Source organism: Melospiza georgiana, chromosome 31 (assembly GCF_028018845.1).
Source record: "Melospiza georgiana isolate bMelGeo1 chromosome 31, bMelGeo1.pri, whole genome shotgun sequence".
Taxonomy (NCBI): Eukaryota; Metazoa; Chordata; class Aves; order Passeriformes; family Passerellidae; genus Melospiza; species Melospiza georgiana.
In genome coordinates, this window is record NC_080460.1 from 4,394,342 (window position 1) to 4,420,720 (window position 26,379).

General features: G+C 66.8%; 2 protein-coding genes across 5 annotated transcripts; one reads left to right on the forward strand and one right to left on the reverse strand.

Moving 5' to 3' along the window:
- Window positions 1-742: 742 nt before the first annotated feature.
- Window positions 743-6,066, forward strand: YKT6 (YKT6 v-SNARE homolog). Its single transcript, XM_058042422.1, has 8 exons — window positions 743-808; window positions 1,715-1,835; window positions 3,599-3,681; window positions 3,863-3,963; window positions 4,324-4,428; window positions 4,559-4,624; window positions 4,912-5,013; window positions 5,394-6,066. Exons 2-8 carry the CDS (start codon window positions 1,732-1,734, stop codon window positions 5,427-5,429), a joined length of 597 nt encoding a protein of 198 aa, XP_057898405.1. The 5' UTR covers window positions 743-808; window positions 1,715-1,731; the 3' UTR covers window positions 5,430-6,066.
- Window positions 6,067-7,087: 1,021 nt separating this feature from the next.
- On the reverse strand, window positions 7,088-25,930 carry CAMK2B (calcium/calmodulin dependent protein kinase II beta). 4 transcript variants are annotated; one of them, XM_058042556.1, is made up of 21 exons: window positions 25,798-25,930; window positions 23,143-23,237; window positions 20,854-20,913; window positions 20,675-20,729; window positions 20,520-20,585; window positions 18,186-18,258; window positions 17,217-17,319; window positions 16,826-16,909; window positions 16,357-16,451; window positions 16,068-16,190; window positions 15,905-15,988; window positions 15,051-15,093; window positions 14,562-14,636; window positions 12,445-12,482; window positions 12,296-12,367; window positions 10,842-10,886; window positions 10,583-10,631; window positions 8,378-8,453; window positions 8,142-8,236; window positions 7,641-7,875; window positions 7,088-7,571 (listed from the first exon to the last, which is right to left on the reverse strand). In XM_058042556.1, exons 1-20 carry the CDS (start codon window positions 25,860-25,862, stop codon window positions 7,643-7,645), a joined length of 1,629 nt encoding a protein of 542 aa, XP_057898539.1. In that variant the 5' UTR covers window positions 25,863-25,930; the 3' UTR covers window positions 7,088-7,571; window positions 7,641-7,642. The 4 variants fall into 4 exon arrangements, with proteins under 4 accessions (XP_057898539.1, XP_057898541.1, XP_057898540.1 ...); XM_058042558.1 differs by lacking the exon at window positions 14,562-14,636 and having other exon boundaries at window positions 12,445-12,485; XM_058042557.1 differs by lacking the exon at window positions 10,842-10,886.
- Between the last annotated feature and the right edge of the window lie 449 nt (window positions 25,931-26,379).

The window sequence follows — 26,379 nt, forward strand, 5'->3', positions numbered from 1 at the left end:
AGAGCGGAGGTCCGAGTGGGACGAGGGGCACCCCGGGGACGGGTGACCCCGAAAGCGCCGGCGCTGCTCTGGGACACCCCGGGAGGCCCGGACTGTGACAGCCCTGGGTGCTCTGGGCGGGCACAGAGTTTAGGGTGTCGGGGCAGGGCCTGGGGGATGCAGGGTCACCCCACAGCACCCCCTGCCCCGCCGGGGTCACAGGAGGGCCCTGGCAGCCCTGCCCCTGTGTCACCAACCACGAGGGCTCCCCGCCCCTCTGAGGGGTCCCAAACCCGCGGGGGGCTCAGCTCCTACATCCCCACCACGGAGGGAACCCCACCCCGGAACAGAACCGCCCCGTGGAAGGGTCCCCACTCCCCAGGGCGGCCCCCAGCACCCGGGGAAGGCCGTTCTCGCTTCTCAGAGACGGTCACCACACTGCGGGGACAGGGCGCCACATAGGGGACCCCCGCCCCACACCGGGACCCCCGCCCCAGGGAGAGACCACGCCCCACAGAAAGACCCCGCCCCACGGAGCCGGGCAGGCCCCGCCCCGCGGCCCCGCGAGCCACAGCGCCCCCTGCTGTCCGTCCCGAGGAACGAGCGCCGCTCCTCGGGAGGCGCTGATTGGTCGCCCGGCTGACGCCGGAATGCGGGGAGGCGGGCGCTGATTGGCCAGAAGGTTGAGGGGGCGGAGCGATCTTGGCGCGTGCGCGGGACGGGAGGCGTCCCGTGGCAGAGCCGGCACTTCCGGCCGCCGCGTTCCACTTCCGGGTCGCGCCCATCGCCGCCCGGCCGCCGCCCGCGCTGAGCCGCGACCGCCGCCTCGGTACCGGGGGAGAACGGGGGGGAACGGGGGGATCCTGGGCGTGCGGGGCCGGCTGGGCTGCCCGCGGGCCCGGGGCTGCAGGGGTGGTGCTGGGAGTGGCCGCGGTACGCTGGCTGGAGGGGCTGGGCTGTAGCGGGGGTTATACTGGGGTGAGTTGTACTGGGTTATACTGGGCTCTGCTGGGCTGGGTGCTGGGTTGCGCTGGGCTCGGCTCTACTGGGTTATTTTCGGCTGTACTGGGTCACATTAGGATGAGACTTATTGGGGTATTCTGGGTTATACTGGGGTAGATTATATTGGGTTATACTGCGTTATACTGCGTTATACCGGTATGGGTTATATTGGGGTGGGTTATACTGGGTTATACTGGTCTGGACTATATTGGGTTATACTGGGGTGGTTTTTACTGGGCTGCACTGGGCTGGGTGCTGGGTTATGTTGGGCTGGGCTATAGTGGGTTATACTGGGCTGTACTGGGCTGTACTGGGGGGGGGTTTACTGGGTTGTACCGGGCTGGGTGCTGGGTTGTGCTGGGCCAGGTGAGGACTGGGCTGGGCAGGGGTCAGGGTGGGGAGCCAGGGGGGCTCCGGGGATGGGGGGCTCAGCTGCCTGGGCCGCCAGGAGGGTCCGGGGGAGCCCCAGGGGGGTTTCAGGAGGGTCCGGGGGAGCCCCAGGGGGGTTTCAGGAGGGTCCGGGGGAGCCCCAGGGGGGTTTCAGGAGGGTCCGGGGGAGCCCCAGGGGGGTTTCAGGAGGGTCCGGGGGAGCCCCAGGGGGGTTTCAGGAGGGTCCGGGGGAGCCCCAGGGGGGTTTCAGGAGGGTCTGGGGGAGCCCCAGGGGGGTTTCAGGAGGGTCTGGGGGAGCCATGGCCCCCCGAGGAGCCCAGCCCAGCCCCTGCTCTCCCCCCAGGCCCCCGAGCCGCCGCCATGAGGCTCTACAGCCTAAGTGTCCTTTACAAGGGTGACCCCAAAGTGCACTTGCTCAAAGCTGCCTACGACGTGTCCACCTTCAACTTCTTCCAGAGGTCCAGGTGGGGCTGGGCAGCTCGGCCTGGGGGGCTGCTGCTGCTAGGGGCTGCCTCGGGAGCCCCTCGGGCAGGGGGACACAGCCCTGGGGGTTTCTGCCCCACTGGGGCTGCAGTGGCAGCGGGGAGAGGCTTTTCCTGGGGAAAATACCCCAGAGCTCTGAGCCCACAGGTCCCCAGGGCAGCCCAGGGGGGAAATCGGGGCTCAGGGAGCGCCCTGGGAGGGGGCTCATGGGGGTCGGGGGGCTGCAGCAGCCCCTGAGCACCGCCTGGAGCTGTGGGACAGAGCAGGAGCATGCTGTGGAGCACACGCAGCAGTTGGGAAATCCCGCAGGGACCCAAAGTCTCCGTGCCAGGGTTTTGTGGAGCCCCAGGCGCGCTGGGCTCCGTGACTGCAGGGGAAAAGGGGAAAGGTGAAGCAGGACTGTCTGGAAAAGCTCCTCCGTAGCCAGATGTGCAGCAGTGCCAGCTCACTCCCAACACAGCTGCAGCCCTGGTTTCCCAAATCCCCAGAAATTCCATGTGGGGTGCCCCCAGCAGGCTGTGTCTGTGCCCTGGGAAAACTCTGGGGTTTTGGGGAGGGGGTCTGTGCCTGCCAGCTGCTCCCAGGGTTTGGTGCCTGGCCCAGGCGTGATGGCTCGGGTGTGTGTATCGGGGCTGTGGAGAGCTGGATGTGGGGTGAGCAGGGCTGTGGAACCTGCTGGGCAGGAGCTCCTGCCAAGGAGCTGGGCAGGGTCAGAGGGAGGCGCTGAGTGGCCCCTTCCTTCTGGAGCACTGGGAATAAACCCACATTTCCCAGTGGGAATCAGCCCTGGCATCCAGCTGGCTCCTGGAGGAGCGTGTGAAACCTCCATGGGGTGAGGGACACCCTGGGGCCACGGGGGCTGGGGCTGGCAGCAGGACCCTCCTCGTGGGGAGAGGAGTCAGTGCTGCCCCTCTGATGGAGCAGGGATGGTCAGGGGTCCCTGGGCCGGATCAGGATGCTCAGGAATCCTCGGGCTGGGCTTTCCCTGCCCTGCAGGGTCTCTGTGGAGCTGGTGTCCAGGCTGGGAGCAGTGCAGACCCCTCGGGGATGCAGACTGGGAGTTTCCCCTCTGGAGCTGCTCCCAGCAGTGGGGGCTGTCACAGAACCAGTCAGCCCCCCCAGTCTGTGCCCAGTGACATTTCCCTGGCACCTCCAAGCAGGGGCTGTCCCACTCGTGGTGTCTGGTGAGCTCTGTGCCCCATGCCTGGTAAAAGTCCCTTCCTGGGGTGGCTCATCCCAGCCTGCCAGCACGGGCTGTCCTGCAAGCAGCTTCATTTGGCTCCTGCTCATTAATTCTGGCCTCCTTTCCTTGCTGAGGGGTGCTGAGGGCTCACTGAGGAGCCTGCTGGACGGGCCTGGGCCTGGGCTCTGGAATGTGCTCCAAATTAGAGCAAGCCTGGCTTGGGGCTGCTCCTGAGCTTTGACTCACAGCGTGCCCGGGGGCTCCAGCCCAAATAACTCCATCCAGCCCAAACAATCCACCCCTCCAACCCAAATCACTCCACGATGCAGCTGCTCAGCAGGTGCTGGCCAGGCAGGGCCAGGTTCAGTGGTGGCTTTGCTCTCTAAACCCCCCCAAAAGCAGGTTCAGCCCAGGACAGAGGCCGTCCCTGCGCCTGGGGGTGCCCTTGGGGGTTGGCACTGCTCGGGGGGCAGGGTTTGATACCCAGCACGGCGGGGGCTGTGGCACAGCAGTGTCCCCAGGGTGTCCCCAGGGTGTCCCCAGCCCTGCCTGTCCCCACAGCGTGCAGGAGTTCATGACCTTCACGAGCCAGCTGATCGCGGAGCGCTCGGCGCTGGGCAGCAGGGCCTCTGTCAAGGAGCAAGGTGAGAGCTGCCCCTGGCCCACCCCGGGGAAACGCACCCCAAAACAGAGCCTGGGGAGGGGGCAGCACTGCTGGGAGCTGCAACAGGGCCGGGGGGCGCTGCTCCCTCCCTGGCAGGAGCTTCCTTGGGTGCTGGGAGGGTTTGGGTGCTGCTCCCTCCCTGACAGGAGCTTCCTTGGCAGAGTACCTGTGCCACGTGTACGTGAGGAGCGACGGGCTGGCTGGAGTGGTGATTGCAGACAATGAGTATCCCCAGAGGGTTTGCTTCACCTTGCTGGACAAGGTGAGGGCTCCTCCAGCCCCCTGCCCTGGCACACCTTTTGGGCACTCGGGGCTGGCCATCTCAGCCTGGACATCATTGGCCAAGACTGCTCACATCTCCTGCTGGGGCTCCTGCCCCTTCCCCAGCTCTGTCCTGTCTCTGGACACACTCCAGCCCCATCTCTGGAGTGTTCAAGGCCAGTTGGGGCAGAGCTTGGAACAGCCTGGTCTGGTGGGATGTGTTCCTGCCGTGGCAGGGCTGTGGATGATTGTGAGGTCCCTTCCCAAAAACCTTCAGATCTCCTATTTTGATGAGCAAAGCCCTTCCAGCCACTGTGGCCCTGCAGGTGTGGCTCCTCACTGCTGCTTCTTCACCTGGCAGGTGCTGGAGGAGTTCTCCAGGGAGGTCAGCAAGATGGACTGGCCCTCAGGGTCACCTGCCACCATCAGCTACTCTGCCTTGGATGGGTACCTCAGCAAATACCAGGTACAGAGGGCTCCCTGGAAATGGCAGGGCAGGTGTGTGGGCAGCTCTGGCACCTGCTGGGACCCCCCTGGTGTCCCTGTGGTGGTGCCAGCCCCAGCACCATCCCCCTCACGGTGCTGTTTGTCCCCAGAACCCGCGCGATGCTGACCCCATGACCCGAGTGCAGGCCGAGCTGGACGAGACCAAAATCATCCTGGTGAGGCTGCGGGGCTGGGGCTGCTGCCTGCCCGGGCCTGGGGCACCTTTGGGGTCCCCCAGCCATGCCCAGACACCTCCCTGGGGCCGGAGCTCCCTTTGCCTTCCCCCTTTTCCTCCTGGGGCTTTTCCCGGCTGGCAGGACGCAGGCTCTGCCCCCTGCTCCTGTGCCCGTCTCGCCTCCTCTCTGTCCCATCTCCCCTGGGGCTGCAGGGCCGGGGGGGCTCTGGGAGGGTGGCTGGGGGTGCTGTGAGCCCCCCCGGTGCTCAGCACTCCTTTCCCTGGCAGCACAACACCATGGAGTCCCTGCTGGAGCGTGGCGAGAAGCTGGATGACCTGGTCTCCAAGTCGGAGGTGCTGGGGGCACAGTCCAAAGCCTTCTACAAAACGGTGGGTGTGGAGGGAGACCCCTCCCCAAGGGGCTGGGAGGGTGGGGGTCATCCTTGGGGGGCACAGCTCGGGGGGCCAGACAGGGATCCCCCCGTGGTGCTGCAGGCTCTGGGCCTGGGGGGAGCCTGGGTGCCCCAGCCGCAGAGCCCCCAGCCCCAACTGCAGCTGCAGAGCCCCAGCCCCAATTGCAGCCCCAGAGCCCCCAGCCCCAATTGCAGCCCCAGAGCCCCCAGCCCTTCCCGGGGGTGCCCTGCACCCTGCCCAGCGCTGGCACCGGCTCTGGCCACGTGCCCTGTGCTTTGTCCTGCCCTGGCAGGAGGGGCTGTGCGGGACCCCCAGAGCCCCGGGGGGGTCACAGATGCTTTTCCTTCTCTCGCCAGGCCCGCAAGCAGAATTCCTGCTGTGCAATCATGTGACGTGCAGCCCGGGCTCTCCAGCTCCGGACCAGCAGCCCTGCAGCCCCCTCCAGAGCCCCCCCAGGGCTGTTCCTGGGGCTGGGCCGGGGGTCCCCAGCCCCCTGGGCTGATGTGACTGTTGTCCACCTTGCGGGGACACCGAGGCTGGCACCGGGCCGGCACCGGGGGGCACACCAAGGCCCCCACCCTCGCTGTGCTGGGGCAGCTGGGACCAGGGGGCGCCCGGCCACGCACCGCCCTGCCTCCACAGCCCCCCGGGCCTGCAGGAGCCCCCCAGTGCTGGCCGGGGGCTGGGGGGGCAGGCAGAGCCCTGCTGCCGGCCCAGGCAGCTTTTATGTATTTGTGTCCTGAGGGTGAGCTGGGGGTGGGATATGGGGGGCAAGGGAGGAGGATTTTGGGTGGGGGGCAGCTCCTCCCCACGCTCTGAGCCCGGAGCTGTGTCCTGGTGCTGGGGAGGGGGGAATTCAACCCCTGCACCTCAGGGCCCTGCCCTGCTCCCACAGCCGGGGCCTGGCAGCCCTCGCTGCCTCCTCTTCCTCCCGGCGGGAAGGGGAAGGTGAAGGTGGGGCTTGGGCTGTACCTGGGGCTGTGTCTGTGCCCCGGCTGCAGGCCGGGGGATAAAGTGTCTTTGGCAGTTGTTGCTGTTCCTCTCTGCGGCGTCCTGGGCACCCTGGCAGGGGTGGATGCACCTGGCCTTCCCTCTCCACCCCTCACTCCAACGATCATCGGTTTTTCCTCATAATTTATTTGCAGTTTTCCCGAGACAAAAACGAAATCAGAGTCATCTTTTACACTTACAAGGCTCAGAAAGAAAAGACAAAGGGGATTTTTTTGGGGGGAGGGGCATGGGGGGGGATATGCTGGGGAGGGGGAGACAGAAAAAGAATGAGAGAAAAGGGGAGGAAGGAGAAAAATTTGGCAACGATCCACCAGCATTCATGGGACAGGAACAGCTCAGCTCCTCAACATACAGCGTTAGCGCCCGAGGGTTGCTCCCGCGCAAAGGGCATGCAGAGAAATCATCAGAATAATTAAAAAATAATGAATATCCCCCGCCCGCCCGCCCCGCCCGCTGCCCCCAGCCAAACCAGCCCTCAGCGTGGTGGGGATGCCCTGGGGGACGTGGGGAGCGCCCGGCGTGGACGGCCGGGGGGCTGCGGGGCCGGGAGCCCCGGGCGCGGGCCGCGGGAGGGGGTGCAGGGTCTCCCCGTGCTGGGCGCCCGGCGGAGCAGCCTGTGCCCCCTAAGAGACCCATTCTCTTAGTCTAAAGTGCTTTCGATGCTGCGTCAGTGCTGGCTGGATCGTCCTGAGCCCCCCGCCCCGCCCCAGCTGCCCTCTGCCCCCCGAGCGGCGCCCCCGGCCCCTGCCCGCGCCCCGGGCTGGCGCTGCGGCGGGGCTGCTGGGCCGGGGCAGCGGGCCGGGGGCTCGGGGGGCTGCGGGCGCCTCCCGGGGCAGCCCCCGCTCCCCGCGCAGCAGCAGCGGCAGCAGCGGCAGCGCCCGGGGTCGGCTCGGGCCCACGGGCGGCGCTCCCGGGGCCGGCACCGCGCCGGGCTGCGGGGGAGAGAGGCTCTGCGCGTCCCCCCCGCCTCACCCACCCCCCGGCGGCCCCCCGGTGCTGGGGACCCCCGCGGGAATTCAAAAATAAATAGCTCTCTCTATGTACAGGGGCTGGGGCAGGACAGAGCAAAGCGGAGCCCAAAGAACAACATCCACCACCAGCGACAGCAACACGCCACGAGCACAGCCGGGAGGGGGCCCGGGACCCCCCGTCCCCCCCAGCAGAGACGGGCCAAGGGGGGGGGCCGAGCCCCCCAGCGCCCTCGCCTGTGGCCGAGCGGCTGGGTCGGGTTTGGGGGTGTGGGTGGGGTTGGGGATTGGGGGTGGCTTTCCCCCCCCTTTTTTTTCTCCCTTTTTTTTTTTTTTTTTTTTTTTTGTGTGTGGTCTTCATAATTTTGCCCTTTTTTTTTTTTTTTTTTTTTTTTGTCTTTTTGTTTTCTGCAAACACAGGCACCGGAGGGGGGAGCGGGGCCGGGGTAGGGGGGACAGGCATGCGGACGCGTGCTCGGGGGGCCGCAGCTCCGGCTGCCATCGGCTCCCATCGCCGTCTCCATCGGGCTGGAACCAGGACAGCCACCGCCAGCTCTGCGGGGACAGCGCGGGGGGTGAGGCACGGCCGCGGCTGCCCGCGCCCCGGCCCCGAGCCCGGCTCACCTTCACTGCAGCGGGGCCACCGGGGCCCCCGAGCCGTGGAAGTGCACGTTCTGCCACTTGCCGTCGCGGCGGTGCCACACGCGCGTCTCCTCGGACTGGCTGGTGCGGGGCCGGCCCTGCCCGTCGATGTACTGCGTCAGGCGGATGTAGGCGATGCACGCCGCGTCCTCCCCGATAACGTGAACGTGCGGGTTCAGGATGGTCGTGTGGATCGGCTTGTTGTTCTTGGAGAGCACTGCGGGGCGGCCGGGACAGCGCGGCTGGCACCGGCACCGGCAGGGAACGGGCAGGGACGGGGACAGGGACGGGGGCAGTGCAAGCGGACAGATGGCCCAGCAAAGGAGGGCTGGGGACAGGCAAACAAGGTGACCAGGACGGGCAGGCAGTGGGCAAGAGACAGGGGACAGGGAAGAGGCAGGAGGGATCGGGCTGGGCTGGACAGGGCCTGGAGGGGCAGGGCAGGTGAGACGGGCAGGTGTCGCGGGCAGCTCGGGTACTCACAGTTCTCGAAATAGAAGCGGTGGAAGTCCATCCCCTCCACCAGGTTGCCCAGTGCCTCGGGCTCAAAGGAGGTGAGCCCCGGGTCGCAGATCTTCCTGCGGGCGGCAGGTGAGAGTGGCCCCGCCCGGCTCCACCCACCCAGCCGCCCCCGGCCCCGCCCGGCTCCACCCAGCCGGCCCCGCCCCGCCCGCCCCCGGCCCCGCCCGGCCCCACCCAGCCGGCCCCGCCCCACTCACGCGTAGGCCTCGAAGTCGCCGTTGTTGACGGCCTCGATGAGCTGCTCCGTGATCTTGATGATCTCCTGCTTGCGGGCTGGGGGCACGCCACTGTCACCGCCACGCCCCAGCCCCGGGGACACCGTCCGGGGGGGGGTGGACACGGGACATGAGGGGAGGCTTGGGGACAGACACAGGGACGGACAGACAGACCTTGGGGGCAGAAAAACCTTGGGGACAGACAGACAGACCATGGGGATGGACCACGGGGACAAACAAACACAAGGACCTCGGGGACAGACAGACGGACCATGAGGGCAGACAAGACAGGCCACAGGGACACACACAGGGACCTCGAGGACAGACACAGAAACTATGGGGACAGACAGACACCCCTTGGGGACAGACAGGGACCGCTGTGCTCCCAGGACCCCCACAGCTCTGCCACACCAGTATTCACAAGTCTCACTGCCAGCCCAGTGCCAGCCCTGCATGTCCCAGTGCCATCCCAGTGCCTGCTCAGCCTGTCCCAGTAGTTCCAAGTGTCTCCCAGCACTGCTCCTTCAAGTCCCAGTACATCCCAGTGCTGTTCTGGCACATCCCAGAACAGCCAGTTCCGCACTGGTGTTTCCCAGTGCCAGCCCAGTGTGTCTCAGTGCCATTCCAGTGCATCCCAGTACCCTCCCAGTTCCATACAAGTGCATCCTGATACATCCCAGTGCAATCCTAGTGCATCCCAGAGCTGCTCGTGTGCTCTGATGCTTCCCAGTGCATCCCAGTGCCAGCCCAGTGCATTCCAATACACCCCAGTTCAATCCCGCTGCATTCCAGTGACAGCCCAGTACACTCCAGTGCATTCCAGTATCCCCCAGTCCCATCCCACTGTCACTCCAGTGCATCTCAATTAATCTTACTACCATTCCACTGTATCCTGGTGCTCCCCAATCCATTCTTTTGTCACTCTAATGCGCCCCAACCACCTCAGTGCCGCTCCACTACATCCCAGTGCATCTCAGTGTCACTCCTGTGCCCTCCTAGTGTATCCCAGTGCCACCTGTCCATTCCAACACCGCCCATTTCCATCCCAGTATGTCCCAGTACACTCCAGTTTCTGTCAACGACTTCTCACCACATCTCAGTGCCAACGTTCTGTGTCTCACTGCTATTCCAGGGCATCCCAGTTCAGCCCAGTACAGCCCAGCTCTACCCAGAGCACCTCCTGGTACCATCCCAGTATGTCCCAGTATCATTGCAGTGCATCCTGGTGCCATCCCAGTGCCTTTTCAACTAAACCCAGCTGCCATTCCAGGGCCATTCCAGCGTGTCCCAGTCTATCCCATTTCCACCCAGTGCACCCCAATGCCTCCCAGTACCCTCCCAGTGCAGCCCAGCATGCTCCCAGTGTATCCTGGTGCCATCTCAATGAATCCTGGTGTCAGCCCAGATCAATTCCAGTGAGTTGGAACACTCCCAGTGCATCCCAAAACGTCCCAGTGCCATCCCAATGGATCCTGTTGCCATCCTAAACCCCACCCAGTGCATTCCAGTGCTGCCCCAGCACATCACAGTGCACCAACTGCATCTTGGTGCCATGCCAGTCCACCCCAGTTCATCCCAGTGCAATTCCAGTGCAATCCAAGGCATCCTGTGCCAATGCATCCCAGCTCTATTCAATGCATTCCATCCAGCACGCTCCCAGTGCATCCTGGTGCCATCCCAGTGCATTCCAGTGCCATCCCAGTGCATCCCATCACAGTCCCAGTGTATCCCAGTGCCATTCCAGTGCATCCTGGTGCCATCCCAGCTCCGTCTCAATGATTTCAGTGCTGCTCCAGTGCATCCCAGTGAACCAAGTGCATCCTGGTGCTATGCCAGTGCCATCCCAGTGCCATTCCAGTGCACCCACTGCATCTTAGTGCCATCCCAGCTCCACCCCAGTGCATTCTAGCACATTCCCAGTGCATCCCAATGCATCCTAGTGCCATCCTGGTGCATTCCACAGCTGTCCAGCACAGTGCCATCCTACAGTGCATCCTACAGGTCATCCCAGTACCATTCCAGTGCACCCCAATGCATACTGGTGCCATCCTAGCACCACCCCAGTGCATTCCAAGACCCTCCCAGTGCATCCCAGTGCCATTCCAGTGCATCCTAGCACCACCCCAGCTCGCTCCCAGTGCATCCCAGTGCATCCCAGTGCAGCCCAGCCGCCCCCACGCCCGTCACCTTTGGTGTCCTCGTCCTCGATGGTGGTGTTGGTGCTGTCGGAGGACTCCTGCTCGCGGGGCGGCGGCGGTGGGGGGGAGACACAAACAGGGGGTCAGAGCTGGCCCCGGGGGGCACGGGGAGGGGGGACGAGCCCGGGGGGCTCGGCAGGACCCCGGCGGGGCCGGACGGCGCGGGGGGACCCCGCTGCCCCCGCGCTCCTGGCACCCCCCCGGCCATGGCTGATGCGGGGGATGGAGGCGAGGGCGGGCAGCGGTACCTTGGCGCCGTCCCCGGGGTTATGGATTACGGTACTTTGAGGCTCCTACAGGAGAAGGGAGAGAGACAGGCGGGGTGGGGGAAGCGAGAGCCCGGAGGGGACAACGAGGGGGGACGACGGATTGAGCAGCACGTGGACAGGGGCGAGGAGAGAGACCCAGACCGGGTTTGGGAAGGGGATAGAGAGGGGGGAGAGAAGCAGAGAGTCATTAGTCCAGCAAAGCCAAATGGTTTAATTCACAGACATGGAGGGGGAAGAGAGGGGAGAAAGAGGTGGGCAGAGCCGGGGGAGAGACGCAGTGAGGCCAAAAGGATGGGCTGGGCTGGGGGGCAGCTCCGTGCCCCTGTCCTGCATCCCGGTGCCCATGGGCTCCACTCACCGTGCATCTCAGCATCCTGGGCATCTCCGTGCCTGAACCCCAACCATCCTGCTGCCTGCATCCCGAGCACTGCCCGTGTCCTTGCGCATCCCTCAGCGGGCACCCAGACCACTGCTGTGCCTGCATCCCAACCGTCCCTGTGTCTGCATCCTGAGCATCTCAGTGCCCACATCCTGAGCCACCCCAACCACAGCTTCCTGCTGCCCATCCCACCCTCAGTGTGTGGGGTGGACATCCCTTTCTCCATATCCTGCACTCACTGACCAGCCAGGCACCCCTTCCCCAGTGCACAGCACTCTGTGCCAGCTGGGCATCTCCCTGCCTGTATCCTGCCCTCATGGTTCCATGCCCTTGCTCTGCACCCCTTGTGCCATAAAGGTCACAACGGGCACACCTGCCCCCACATCCCGCACCTACCTTGCTGTTGGCACTGCCACAGCACCCCCAAATCCAGCACATGCTGCTCTAGACAGCCATGCCTTTACCCTACCGTGCCCGCTGGTCTGGATCCTGCACTTACCTCACCTGCGAGGTCACAGTCAGCAGCCCCATCCTTGTGACCTGCACCTGCCTTGCCACTGGCACTGCAGGGCATCCCCACGCCCTGCCCTCCACCCACCTGTCCATCTGTGTCACCAGGCTGTGCCTTGTCCCCATTATGGGGCAGCTGTGCCCATACCCTGCACCCACCTTGCTCCCATCCTCATGCAGTGCACCCACCTTGCGGTGCCCACGTCACAGGACACCCTCACGCCCTCGTCCTGCACCCACCTTGCTGCGCCCACGGCAGGAACATCTCTGTGTCCGTGTCCTGGACCCACCTTGTCCCTGCACGGGACACCTGCATGGGCGTGTCCTCAGCCACGCCGCTGTCCCCAGGGCCGAGGGGGACACGGGGCTGTCCCTTCACCCACCTGCTCTGTGCTGCGGGGTCCCCCTGCGCCCCCGTCCTGCACTCCCCTCTCCACGCTCGGGACCCCCCTCCCCAGGAGCGGCCGATGGGATGGGATGGGATGGGCTGTGGGATGGATCCCATGGGACGGGGGATTTGGGGTGCGGGGCGGGGGGCACCTACCAGAGCGGTGGGCGGGAGGGTCCCCTTGGGGCTGGTGACGCCGGCGCTGCCTTTGGTGCTGTTGGTCTGGGGCTGCAGGGACAGACGGGGGGCTCAGTGCCATGGGGGAAGGAGCCCCCCGGGCCCCCCCAGCCCCTCGGGCCCCTCACCTTGACGCCGTCCGCCTTCTTGTTCAGTAAGCTCTTAGCTGCTGCGGGGGGAGACAGGGTCAGTGCCCCCCTGCACGAGGGGCGCCGCAGGTCCCCCTGCCCAGAGCCCTCCCGGCCACCCCGGCTGACCCCACCCCGGGTGCTGGCAGCACCAACCCCCGTGCCACGGAGGGGAACATGCCAGCACGGGGCTGTCCCCAGCCTGGGGGAGGTCCCCATTTTAGAGGGGTGGTCCCCATGCAGGGAGGGGTGTCCCCATTCTAAGGGGGCTCCGTTTTGAGAAGTGTCCCCATGCTGGGGGTGTTCCCTTACAGGGGGGAGTCCCCATGCTGGGTGGGGGGTCCCCATCCTAGGGAATCCCCATTTTGGGGGGGTTCTCCATGCTGGGAGGGGTGTCCCCCACCTGGAGGAGTCCCCAGCCTCAGGAAGGTCCCCACCCAGGGAGGGGTTCCCCAACCTTGTGGGACCATTCTCATCCTGGGGGGTGTCCCCCTCCTAGTGGGAGGTTCCCAAACTCAGGGGGGGTCCCCGAACTTGGGGGGCTGTCCCCACCCTGGGAGGGATGTCCTCAACCTGTGGGGATCCCCATCCAGGCAGGCTGTCCCCATCCTGGAGGGAAGGGTCCCCAAACTCAGGGGGTCCCCACACTGGGGGGAGGAGGTGCCCCCAACCTGAGGGGGGTCCCCATCCTGGTGGCCCCCGCGTGGGGGGGCAGGGCTGGCTTACCTTGGAGAAATGCAGAGAGGAAAGCGAGAGAGAGGAGTGGGGAGGGGGACAAGAGAGAAACGGGGAGGGGGGAAAGGAGGAAAAGGGGAAAAACATAAAAAAAGAACATAAAAAAGATGAGTTGAGTACAGGGGGCGGGGACAGCCGCCTGTGCCCCCCTGTCTCCCTGGAGGGGGACAAGGACGGGCACGGGTACGAGCATCTGTCACTGCTACCACGACCTCTGGCCAGAGGGGAACAGGGCTGACAGGGACGTGGTGGGGCACGAGTGCTTGTGGGGGTGCGTGGAGGGCAGGGGCCGTCACCTCGAGCATCCTCGTCATCCCTCCACACTGAGGGACCCTCCCCTGGCTGGCAGCACAAGCTGGGGGGAGATGTGTGGTGACAAGCCCAGTGGCAGCAGGGCGGCGCCCATCGGCACCAGAGGAGGGGGACATGACCCACACATCCCTCCCCTGGCCCTGTGTCCCCCAGGGGCCCTAGCAGGGTGTCCCCAAGGGTCCCGGTCCCTCCTCTGAAAGCAGGCGGGCGCTGAGAGGTGGGGGTTTAAACCAGAGCCGAATTGGGGGGCCGGAGGGGGGGACCCCTGGCAGGGGGGCCAGGGGCAGCCCTGGGTGAGGGGGTGGTTTAAGACCCGCCGAGTGTTTCACGGCACCACAAACACCGGCTGCAGCTCTCAGAAGCCGTGGGGAGGCACATGCATGGGGGGACATGCATGGGGGCACATGCATGGGGGGCCATGCGGGGGGGCACATGCAAGGGGGGACATGCGGGGTGGGGACGCAGGGGGGGCACGGGGGGACACGGGACATGCAGCTTTTTGCCCCCCCCTTCATGCACCGTGTGCCCCCCCTGTGTGCATGGGGGGGTGGGAGCAGTGGGGAGGCTCAAAATCACCCCAAAACCATCCCAAAATCATCCCCCCACCCCAGCTCCCTGTGCTCACCCAGTGTGGACTGGGGATGGCACCAGGCGCACCCGGGGATGGCACCACCTGGGGATGGCACCTGGGGCTGGCACCCGTGGGTACCTGGGGACGCCGCCTGTGTGCCCCCGGGGATGGCAGCAGCGTGTCCCCTCCGGGCTGAGGCCGTCGCAGCCCGCCTCGGGGGCGGGGGCGTTCAGGGACCCCTCCCCGGGGCCGGGCGCGGGGGCAGCGGGGGCAGCGGCGTCTCTCGGTGCCAGCAGGGAGGGAGCGGCTGCGGGGCAGTGCCGGGGGCCATGCATGCGCTCCGATTTCCGAGGAGGGCACCCGAAACCCGTTGGGGAGGTGGGAGGCAGGGAAGAGGACGGGCGGGACAAGAGGGGGGCGACGTGGGGATGGAGGGTCCGGGGACACACAGAGACCAAGCGGGGCCGGGGGGCCGGGGGCCCTTTGCGGACGCGTCTACCTTGTTCCACCAGCCCCAGCGGGGCCCCGGCAGCGGCCGCCGACATGGTGGGAGGAGCGGTGGTCTGTCTGCCCACTGCCGGAGGGCCGGAGAGAGAGAGAGGGAGCGGAGCTCCTGTTAGGGGGCGGCGGGGCCGGCCGGGACCCCCGCCCTCCCCCCCCCCAGAGAGAGCTCTCGGGGCGCCCCTCACCCGGCCCCAGGCCTGGGGGGGCTGCGGTGTCCGTGCCCCTGCCCGCGGGGACACGCGGGGACCACCGCGCTCTACCTGCTGCCGTGTGTGCGTGGGGCGGGGGCGCCGCCGGCCCCACCGCGGCTACCACATGCCCCGTCCTCACCGATGGGGAAAAAATGGGTGGGGGGGTTAAGGAAGGGAGGGGAGAAAGAGAGAAAGACAGCGAGATAGAGAGAGGGGGGCACCGGCCCGGGGGGGGGGCGTGGAGGGGGCACTGCGGCCCCCGGCCCCCCCGGCCAGGGCGAGCCCCCCCTTACCTGAGAAGTTCCTGGTGGCCAGCATGGTGGTGAGGATGGCACCCTGCGGGGAGGGACAGCGTGAGCCGGAGAGGGGCTGGGGGGCCGTGGGGTGGGCGAGGGGCGGGGGGCAAACGGGCGATGGCATGGGCGGTGCAGGGTGGGGCCCACAGGGCTGGCACTGCCACGCATGATGGGAAGGGACTGTGCCCCATGGAAGGGCACAGGAAGGCCCTGAAGGGCATGGGGGCAGGAAGATGCCGGGTTCTGCCACCGTACTAGGGTACCAGGTGCTGCCACAGCGGGCAGGGCAGGGAAATGTCCCACAGTGGGCAGGGCAGGGGTCCCACAGCGGGCAGGGCAGGGAAATGTCCCACAGTGGGCAGGGCAGGGGTCCCACAGCAGACAGGGCAGGGGTCCCACAGTGGGCAGGGCAGGGAGGGTCCCACAGTGGGCAGGGCAGGGAGGGTCCCACAGCAGACAGGGCAGGGGTCCCACAGTGGGCAGGGCAGGGAGGGTCCCACAGCGGGCAGGGCAGGGAGGGTCCCACAGTGGGCAGGGCAGGGAGGGTCCCACAGCAGACAGGGCAGGGGTCCCACAGCGGGCAGGGCAGGGGTCCCACAGTGGGCAGGGCAGGGAAATGTCCCACAGTGTGCAGGGCAGGGGTCCCACAGCGGACAGGGCAGGGAGGGTCCCACAGCAGACAGGGCAGGGGTCCCACAGTGGGCAGGGAGGGTCCCACAGCAGACAGGGCAGGGAGGGTCCCACAGCGGACAGGGCAGGGAGGGTCCCACAGGAGAGCCCCATGGAAATGAGAGGCAGGGTGGTGTCCCCAGCACTGCCCCCAGCCCACAGCTCCCCAGCAGCCCCCTCACCTTGAGCTTCCTCCGGGCGTTGAACTTTTTCAAGCACTCCACTGTCTCCTGCCTGTGCATCATGGAGGCCACGGTGGAGCGTTGCTGCGGGGACAGGGGCGTCAGCACCGGGTGCCGGGGCAGCGCCGTGGGGGTGCCAGGCCCGGGGGACCCCTGCACTTACGCAGACCCACGGGTGCTTGAGGGCCTCGTGGGCTGTGATGCGCTTGGCGGGGTTGATGGTCAGCATCTGGTTGATGAGGTTTTTGGCTTCGGGGGTGACCGTGTCCCACTCAGGCGAAGGGAACTGGGGGAGCACGGGGACAGGGGGGGGACAGCTGAGGAGGGGCAGCCCCATGGCCCCCACATCCCCACACGTCCCCAGCCAGCACCAAAGACAAACCCACAGCTGCAGATCAGCTGCGGCTCCCAGAAGGTTCCGGAATTAATGGGCCGGGGCACCGGGCACTTACGTCGTAGGCGCCAGCCTTGATCTGTTGGTAGAGTTTGTGCTGGTCCTCGTCCCAGAAGGGCGGGTAGCCCACCAGCAGGATGTACAGGATGACCCCTGGGCCGGGGAGAGTGGGGTTAAGGGATGCAGGGACCCCAGACCACCCTGGCTCCCTCAAAGGTGTCCCCGTGACAAATCAAGCATTCCACACGTGGGCTGTCCCTGTGCTGCCAGGATGGCACAGGCAGTGTGGCACTGCCAGGCACATGGCACGGGATGGCCCCGGGATGGGGTCAGAGCTGGAACACGAACTGGGACCAGCACAGAAATGGGATGGGGAAAAGGGCGATACTAGGATGGGCATGGGCTAAGACTGGAATGGAGCCTGGAAAGTGCCAAACGGGAGTGGGATGGGATCAGAAAGGGACTGGGCAGTGATGGGGCAGGGATAGGATGGGATTGGGCAGGGACAGGCAGGGACTGGCTCGTACCACATGCCCAGATGTCCACGGGTTTGCCATAGGCCTCTTTGCGCAGCACCTCGGGGGACAGGTAGCCAGGTGTGCCTGCAAATCCTGGGACAGGGACAGAGAGAGCGTGAGTGAGGAGAGACAGATGAGCCACAAGGGGAGAGGACAAGGACAGGACACGGCACTGGGACGTGGGGCAGGGATGTGCTGGGCAGGGGTGGGCAGGGAGCAGGGTGCAGAGGGCACAGGGCAGGGACAGGGTGGGTTTGGGATGGGGCTGGGGTGGGCTCGGGGCAGGGACAGCAGGAACAGAGCAGGGACTCAGGGGATGTGCAGGGACCCAGCAGACACAGCACAGGTGCCCAGAGCAGTGGGCAGGGGCTGTGGGGGACAGGGGGACACCAGCACTCACCAAACCAGGCCTGCTGATCCCCCTGCACCTCGATGGCGAGGCCAAAGTCCGCCAGCTTCACTGCTGCCCCTTTGCACTTGCTGGCCAGGAGCAGGTTCTCGGGCTGCACAGGGAGCACCAGCACGGGGCACAGACGGGGGGACAGAGAGCAGGGATGCAGCAACCACAGAGGGGCTTTACTGCTGCCCTTGCCCAGGTCCTGCCCTCGGCTGGCTCTGTGCTGTGGGGCTGCGGCCGTGGGTGCCCGCTGCCAATGGTGCCGCTGGCACAGCCCCACAGCCAGCTCAGGGTCCGCCTGTGTCTCACTGGCCTCAGCCCAGCATCCCCCCATGCCACCATCCCCGTGTGTCCCCATGTCCCTCTGTTCCCCCTGTGTCCCACCATCCCCCTGTGCCCCACTGTCCCACCATCCCCATGTGTCCCTCTGTCCCCCCGTGTCCCTCTGTCCCCTTGTGTCCCACCATCCCTGTGTGTCCCACTGTCCCCATGTCCCTCTGTCCCCCTGTGTCCCTCTGTCCCCCCGTGTCCCACCGTCCCTGTGTGTCCCTCTGTCCCCCCATGTCCCTCTGTCCCCTTGTGTCCCACCATCCCTGTGTGTCCCACTGTCCCCCTGTGTCCCTCTGTCCCCATGTCCCTCTGTCCCCCCGTGTCCCACCATCACCCTCCGTGTCCTGCCCTGTCCCCCAGCCAAGCTCCAGCTGCTCCCCCCCCGTGCCCCCATCCATTTCCATCCCCACAGCTCACACTCCCCCTGGGGCAATGGCAGCTGGGGGCTGCAGTGGGACCCCCCAGCAGTGCAGAACTGTGACACAGCTGGGGGACAGGTGTGCACCCCAGGAAAGGTGGATGGGGATCCCCAAAGCCCCAAGATCCCAGTGAGCCCCAGAACCCGCCAGGCCAGGGCAGCCCCGGGTTGTGGGGACCCCAGGAACCGGGCAGGGGATGGATGGGGGTGGGGGACACACTTACCTTGAGGTCCCTGTGGACCACCCCCATCTGGTGACAGTGCAGGACAGCCTCCAGGATCTGCTGGATGCAGTGGCTGCGTGCAAATGGGAGGGGGTCAGAGGCACGCTGCCCCCCGCCTGCCTCACGCCCTGCACACCACCTGCACCCCCAGAGCAGCCCCTGTCCCTCTGCACCCGGGGGAGCTGACAAAAACCAGCGGTGACCTTGGATTTGCATGCAGGAGAACCTCTCTGTACCCCTGCCGGGGGCTCAGCCCGGGGGCATCACCCCTGGGGGGTCACACAGAGGGGTTACCCTGGGGACAGCCCCACCTGGGGTGGCTCGGTGCCTAGGGGACACCTGTGGGGACGTCACAGCCTGAGCAGGGGTCATCCCTGAGCGTGCCATTCCTTCCTGGGGGCACATCCCTGTCTGCGAGTCATCCCTTGGGGTCACCCCTGGGGTGTCATCCCAGGGATGTCACTGCAAGGGGGTCGCTGAGAGGGGTCACACCTGTGGGATCATCCCCTGGGGTCACACCTGTGGGATCATCCCCTGGGGGTCGCTGAGAGGGGTCACACCTGTGGGATCATCCCCTGAGAGTCACACCTGTGGGATCATCCCCTGAGGGTCACACCTGTGGGACCATCCCCTGAGGGTCACTGAGAGGGGTCACACCTGTGGGATCATCTCCTGGGGGACACACCTGTGGGATCATCCCCTGAGAGTCACACCTGTGGGATCATGCCCTGGGGGTCACTGCCTGGGGTCACACCTGTGGGATCATCCCCTGGGGGTCACTGCCTGGGGTCACACCTGTGGGATCATCTCCTGGGGGACACACCTGTGGGATCATCCCCTGGGGGTCACACCTGTGGGACCATCCCCTGGGGGTCACTGAGAGGGGTCACACCTGTGGGATCATCCCCTGGGGGTCACTGAGAGGGGTCACACCTGTGGGATCATCCCCTGGGGGTCACTGCCTGGGGGTCCCTGCCTGGGCTCACCCCCCAGCGCCCACCAGGTGAGCTCCGCCCTGGGCACAGAGCCACGGGGGCCACCCCAGTGGTGTTTCTGTGCCCCCCCGTCCCCCACGGGAGCCCCCCGTCCCTGCTGCCGCCCAGACACGGGGGTCCCCCAGACAGGACTGACGGGGAGGGGGGAACAGGGGATGGGGCGGCGGATGGAGACGAGACAAGAAAGAAAGAGGGAAAGAGCGAGGGGATGAGAGCCTGAAATGGGGGTGAAGGGGGGCCCCGCTGGCTGGGGGAGCGGGGGCACTGGGGGGCACCTCCCTGTGAGGGGGGGGCAAAAAAGGGGGCTCAGGGAGAAAAAAGAGTGAGGAGAAAGGCCCAGAGCAGAGCGGGGTCCTGAGGAGCGGAGGGGGCCGGGGAGCGGGGGCAGCGCGGGCGGGGGCAGCGAGGGGGAAATGGCCCCCCCGGCCCCCCCCAGATACTGACCTGCGGCTCCCTCTGCTCAGGGGCAAAGTGATGGGTGGGAGGAACGCGGGCAAAGAGCTCATGGACACAGTGACTGCAAAACAGAACGGGGGGCGGGCGGGGCGGGGGGGGCGGGGGAAGGGCAGGAGAGGGCAAAGGGGGCGAGGGGGGGCAGGATGGAGGGGCACGGGTGGGAGACGGGGGCGGGATGGGGTCAGGGTGAGGTAAAGGGGGTGGGAATGGGGGGCAGGTTGGCGGGGGGGGGATGAGGTAAAGGGGTGGGGGCAAGAAGTGAGAGGCCGGGGTGTGGGGACAGGTTGGGGGCAGAGGGGTGGGAGAAAGAGGCAGGAGAGGGGCATGGGAGGATAGGAGGCATTTCGGGGGCAAGGACGGGTGTGGGAGGCAAAACAGAGGGCAAGGGCCAGGGGGGCAGCGAGCGGAGGGCAGCGGTGGGACGGACGGACACACAGATGGACACACGGACACGCACAGAGCCCGAGCAACGAGTGATGGGAGACGAGAGGGACAGAGGGATGGGGGAATGGATGGAGGAGGTGAGGGGCACGAGGGGCACGGGGACGGGGGGGGCGGAGATGGGGGGAACGAGAGAGGGGGAGAAACAAATGTTGTGAAAGCCCAGAGACCACGGGGGGGGCACACGGCGGCACACAGGGCACGGGGCTGGCACGGCACCGAGGGGCCCGGGGCCCCCGCCTGCCCCCGGCCCCCGGCACGGGGCTCGGCAGCGCCGGGGCTCGGCGGCAGGGGGGGAGCGCGGGGGTGCAATATGGGGGTGCCCCAGCCGGATGGAGGGGCTGCCCCCCCGCCTGCCTGGCTGCGCTGCCCCGTCCCTGCAGGGCACGGCGCACGGGGCACGGGGCACGGTGCCCGGCGCTGCGCGGGGCCGAGCGCTCACCTGGCATCGGCCTCACTGTAGTACTCCCGCGCCACGATGTCCTCAAAGAGCTCGCCGCCCGTCACCCTGGAACACAGCCGGGCCCCGCATGAGCCCGAGGGCCCCCGGCATCCCCCGAGCCCTCCCGGAGCTCCGGGAGCTCCTGCCGCACTCACAGGTCAAAGACGAGGTAATGGAAGCCCTCCTCGGAGATGCTGTCGTGGAGCCGCACTGTGGGGACCAGATGGGGACAGGCTCAGCCTCAGGCGCCCCCGAGCCCGGGTCCCCTCTCCCAGCCACTGCCGGCGCCCCTCGGGGTGCCCCAGCGGTGCCAGCCCCGTCCCCGGTCACTCACCGATGTTGGAGTGCTTGAGCAGCCGGCAGATCCGCGCCTCGCGCTCCAGCTTCTGGTGATCTAGGGGGGCACAGGTCAGGGGGGCCCCTCCCCGGCCCTGCATCCCCTCACCTGCCCGGCCCTGCATCCCCTCACCTGCCCGGCCCTGCATCCCCCTCACCTGCCCTGCACCACCCTCACCTGCCCGGCCCTGCATCCCCCTCACCTGCCCTGCATCCCCCTCACCTGCCCTGCATCCCCTCACCTGCCCGGCCCTGCAGCCCCCTCACCTGCCCTGCATCCCCCTCACCTCCCCGGCCCTGCACCCCCTCACCTGCCCGGCCCTGCAGCCCCCTCACCTGCCCTGCAGCCCCTCACCTGCCCGGCCCTGCAGCCCCCTCACGTCACCTGTCCCCAGCCCAGCCCCAGTGAGAGCAGCCCAAGATGCCCCTGAGGGAGCCACGTGGCTCTGTGGGTGTGCAGGTATGCACTGGGGGGGGGCGGCACCTGTGAGCTTGTGCACGCGTGCCTGGGTGTGCAGGTGTGTACAGGTATGGGTGGGCTGTGCACGTGTGTACAGGTAGGGGTGGGGTGTGCATGTGGATACAGGCATGCACAAGCTGCAGGTGTGCACAGGTGTGCACATTCACGTGTGGGCCCGTGTGTGGGGCTGTGCATGCCGGTACACAGGTACAGATGGGAGGGCACATGTGTGCAAGCACCTGTGGCTGTACCTGCGTGTGGGTGTGCAGGTGTGGTGGGTATCCCTACCCTGCAGTTGTGCACACACGCGGGTGTGCCTGCGTGTGGATGTCCCTCTGTGCACCTCTGTGTGCAGCCAGACAGCTCCGTGGCTGTACCTGCGTGCACAGGTACACGTGTGTGTGTGGCTGCACCGTGTGCATCGCTGTACCTGTGTTTGTACGGGATGTGGAGTGTGCAGCTGTTCCCCCGTGCGTGGTGGTTCCTGCATGTGCAGGTGTGTGCACATCTGTGCAGCTGTGTGTGTGTGCAACTCTACATGTGTGTGCCTGCAACAGCCACTGTATGAGTGCACATGTGTACCTGTGTGTGCAGCTGCATTTCTGGGTGTGTCTGCATTCAAGGGCACACAGACCTGCGCACAGATGTGCACACAGCTCACACACAGGTGTGTGTGCACTGCTCACACCTGTGCACACAGCTCCAGCCACAGACACACGTGTGCACACACAGAACACTCACACGCCCCCTGTGCCACTCTGTGCTGCCTCTTATCCAAGTGCACACCCTAAACCTCCACACCCCCACACGCTGTCACACATCCCACACCTGCAAACACCTGCACACACCTGCACACCCCCACTGCCGAGCTGTGAGCACACCCCACCCCACCCCACAGGCACCCACTCTGCTCACAGCTGTGCACACACAGCAGCGCTCACCCTCGTGTGCAAGCACACACTCACACACTGTTGACATGTGCACACCTGCCTGCACACCGAGCACACACACTCAGGTGTGTGTGTACCCCCACTGCTCATTGTGCAAACCCACCATCACACACACCCCCATGTAGACACACCTGTGCACACACACGGCTCACACCTGTGCATGCACACCCTCCTCCCCATCCACTTACACCTGTGTACCTGCAGGGCACCCATACCTTAGGGACAGGTGAGGTTCTGAGGGGCCTCGGGGGAGGCAGCAGGGGGTAACGGGGATGGACAGGGCCAGACCCCACCCCAGAGCATTCACCCCTCCCTCCCACCAGCACCACTGGGGTCACAGCTGTCACACCTGCCATGGGCACCACAGGTAGCCCGGCTGTCGTGGCACCAGGGGTACCAGAGGTGTTACAGGTGCCATGGCCACCAGGGGTATCAGATGTCACAGGTGCCATGGCCACCAGGGGTACCAGGGGTGTCACAGGTGCCATGGCCACCAGGGGTATCAGAGATGTTACAGGTGCCATGGCCACCAGGGGTATCAGAGGGGTCACAGGTGTCACAGGTGCCGTGGGGCCGTCCCAGGCGCCAGGGGTATCAGGGGTGTCACAGGTGCCATGGCCACCAGGGGTACCAGGGGTGTCACAGGTGCCATGGCCACCAGGGGTATCAGAGGTGCCATGGCCACCAGGGGTATCAGATGTTACAGGTGCCATGGCCACCAGGGGTGTCAGGGGTATCAGAGGTGCCATGGCCACCAGGGGTATCAGATGTTACAGGTGTCACAGGTGCCGTGGGGCCGTCCCAGGCACCTGGCCTGTCTGGGAGTGCCCCGGGGTGGCAGAGGGGTGCCGGCAGTGCCAGGCTCCCGGGGTCCTACCTCTGGCAGAGAGCTTTTTGGTGTTGATGATCTTGGCAGCGTACTCATGGCCAGTGCAGAGCTTGACGCAGCGCCGGACGACCGAGAAGGCTCCCCTGGGGAGGGCGAGGCTCAGCGCGGCCCCGAGCGCCGGGGGGCGTGGGGGCGGCCCCGCCGTGACTCAGCACGCGGGTCGGGGGGCTGCGCCCGCCGTGACTCAGCACGGGGGGTGAGCCCCGGCCCGGGGGTGGCGGGAGGGCCCTGGCACACGGGGCCCTGGCACACGGGGCCCTGCCGGGGGTGGCTTTGGGAAGGGGGGGGGGGGGGCTGGGAGCCACGGAGCATCGCGGGAGGGGGGGTCGCAGGAAGGATCCAGCACCGGCAGCTCGTTGCCATGGGAACAGCGGGTGGCCCGGATGGCAGCGGTGGCCGTGGTGGCGGCGATGGTGAGGATGGCAGTGGCGGTGACAGCGGTGACAGCGGTGGGGCTGGCAGGGGGCACAGCACCCAGCTCTGAGTATGGGGAGCTGCCAGCCACCAGCTGTCCCCCCCAGGGACAGGGACAGAGATGGGAAAAGCAGGGTCGTGCCCGTGCCAGGCAGAAGCACCGGCAGCCCCTTCAGGTGCCATCAGCTCCTGTCCCCCTTCCAGGACCCGTGTCCCTGCACGTCCCCTGCCTGTCCCTTGCTGGGGGGGCCAAGGCAGCCCCAGGGCACGCAGAGGAGATTCCCGGGAAGGATGGGGACATGGCTGGGGCCAGCACCACCCCAGGCCTGCCATGGAGAGGGAGCCGTGTGGGATGTGTGCCCTGGGAGGGGAGCGGGGCCTGGCTGTCCTCTGCCACCGCCCCATGTCCCCATGTCCCCAGGCACCACGGGCCCCATGCTGGCCAAAACAGGGGGATGCTGTCACCGCCAGGGGAAAAGTGGGGGCTCCCAGGGCCCTGACCCCTCCCTTCCCCACGTGGCCCCCAGGACAGGCGACACGGTGGGTGCCAGTCCCTGGGGGGGGCACGCTGTCCTGGCCCGAGCCGTGCCTCAGTTTCCCCCCGGCGAGAGCAGTACCCCCCCCGGTGATGGGGGGACACATGCGCGATGGCTGGCAGGCTACACCGAGAGATGGGAAGGGGGAAACAGGACCACGTTGCCATGGCAACCAGGATGGGCTGGATTTTGGGCAGACCGAGAGAACAGCCCCCGATTGGCACCATGTTCCCCCTGCTGGCACCCCCAAAGGGACTACAGCCACCCCTGCAAAACCTTCCCCCCATCTAGGGAGGGGGTGCAACCCCTCACAAAGGGTCAGACCCCCTCCCCGCTCCCCTCGTTTTACCCCCAGCTGATCCCTGCCCGTGGATGGGGGGGAAAACTGCATCCCCATGGCCCTGGGGGCAAATGAACCCCCCAAAAGAGCTCCTCTCCAGCTCCCCACAACACCCACCCGAGGGGGGCACGATGGGGGGCACAGCCGGGGGGCCTGGAGGGATTCAGGGCAGCAGAGGGGCCCTGGGAGTCTTTGAGGCCCGGGGGGCCCAGGAGGGCTGGAGTCTGTAAGGACCCGAAGGGGGAGTGGATTTGGGGAGTTATATAAGGCCCAAAAGGGTCTAATAGGGGATGGGGGGAAGAGGGTCTAAAAGGACCAGGGGGGAGAGGGATGGGGGGGGCAGGGGGGGTCTGTGGAGATGGGGGAGGGCCTGTGGAAATGGAGGGGCTGGAGGGATGGGGAAATCCATCAAGATGAGGGGCAAAGGGGTCCTGAAAAGGGAGGAGGATCTAAAAGGAGCAGGTGCCTATAAATACTCAAGGATGGAAAATTGGGGGGGGGCGCAAATGGGGGCTGTAAGGACTCGGGAGGGGGGACTGGGGAGGGTGGAGGATTTGGTAGGGACTGAGGGGGATATAAGGACTGGAGGGGGTGGGGGTTTGGGGGGGATCTGGAGGGATGGGGATCTATAAGGACCAGGGAGGGGGGGTCTGAAGGATGGGGGGGCTCAGTGAGAATGGAGGCAAAGGGGCTTTAAGGACGGAGGGGTCTGCAGGAGGCAGGGGCAGGATTAGCAGTGCTGGGGGAATCTGTGAAAATGGTGGGGGTTGAGGAGGAATTGGGGGTCTGTGAGGATGGAGGGTCCATGGGGTCAAGGGCAGCTCTAAGGACTGAGTGGGGGTCTCCAGGGACAGGAGATTGGGGACTGCAGGGGATCGGGAGGGATGGAGGAGGGCTCTGGGGTGACCGGGGCCAGGGGATGAGGACAGACGGGGGAGCCTAAAGGTGAGGGTCCATGAGGATGGGCAGCAAGGGGGCTGCAGGGACCGGGGAGGCTACGGGGAGGGGGGCCCAGAGGAGCCGAGGGGTCCGGGCAGCCGGGGAGGGCTGCAAGGCCCCAGGAGGGGGCGGTATAAGGGGTGGGGGCCGTTGGGGGGGGCAGGGCCAATACCGGGGGGAGGGCAGTACCGGGGGGGGGGAGCTGGGCAGGGCCGGTCCCGGGGGGGTGGGCTGGGGGGGGGCCGGTCCCGGGGGGGGCGGGGGGGGGCCAGTCCCGGGTGTCCCATCCCGGGGGGGGAGGAGGGGGGGGGGATGCGTCACGTCTGCACCGAGCGGCTCCCGGAGCCCCGGGCAGCGCCCCCCGCCCCCGCCGCGCCCCGGGGCCGGGGCCGGGGCCGGGGCCGCCGCCCTTACTTGCCGATCTCCTCGTAGAGCTGGTACTCGTCGGTGAAGCGGGTGCAGGGCACGGTGGTGGCCATGCTGCCGCCGCGGCGCGCCGCAATGAGCCGCCCCGGCACCGGCTCCGCTCGGCTCCGGCTCCGCCCGGCGCGGGGGGGCGGGGGGAGGCGCCGGCCGGGGGAGGCTCCAGCCCGGGACAGCCCCCGCCGCCCCCCGCCCCGCCCGGGATCCCCCAGCCCCCTCCCGGCACCCCCGCCGCGGAGCTGCCCCCGCACGCCGGGGGATCCCCCCGCCCGCCGCGAGCGCCCCGCGACCGGACCCCCGAGCCGGGACCCCCTTACTGCAAACTGCCCCGGCAGAGGGAGACCAGGCCCCCACCCCTAAAGGCCCTTCCCGAGAGTCCCCCATAAATAACCCTGTGTCCGGGCTCCCTCCGACCGATCCCCCCAAGGACCCCAAATCCACACTCCCCGCAACAGGACGCAGACCCAGACCTCTCTCAAGAACCTCACAATCCCCCCCAAAGGAATCCCAACCCGCAGCCCCTCCGGATCCCACATTCTCCCCCTAAACAGCCCCAGTATCCAGATAACCCGC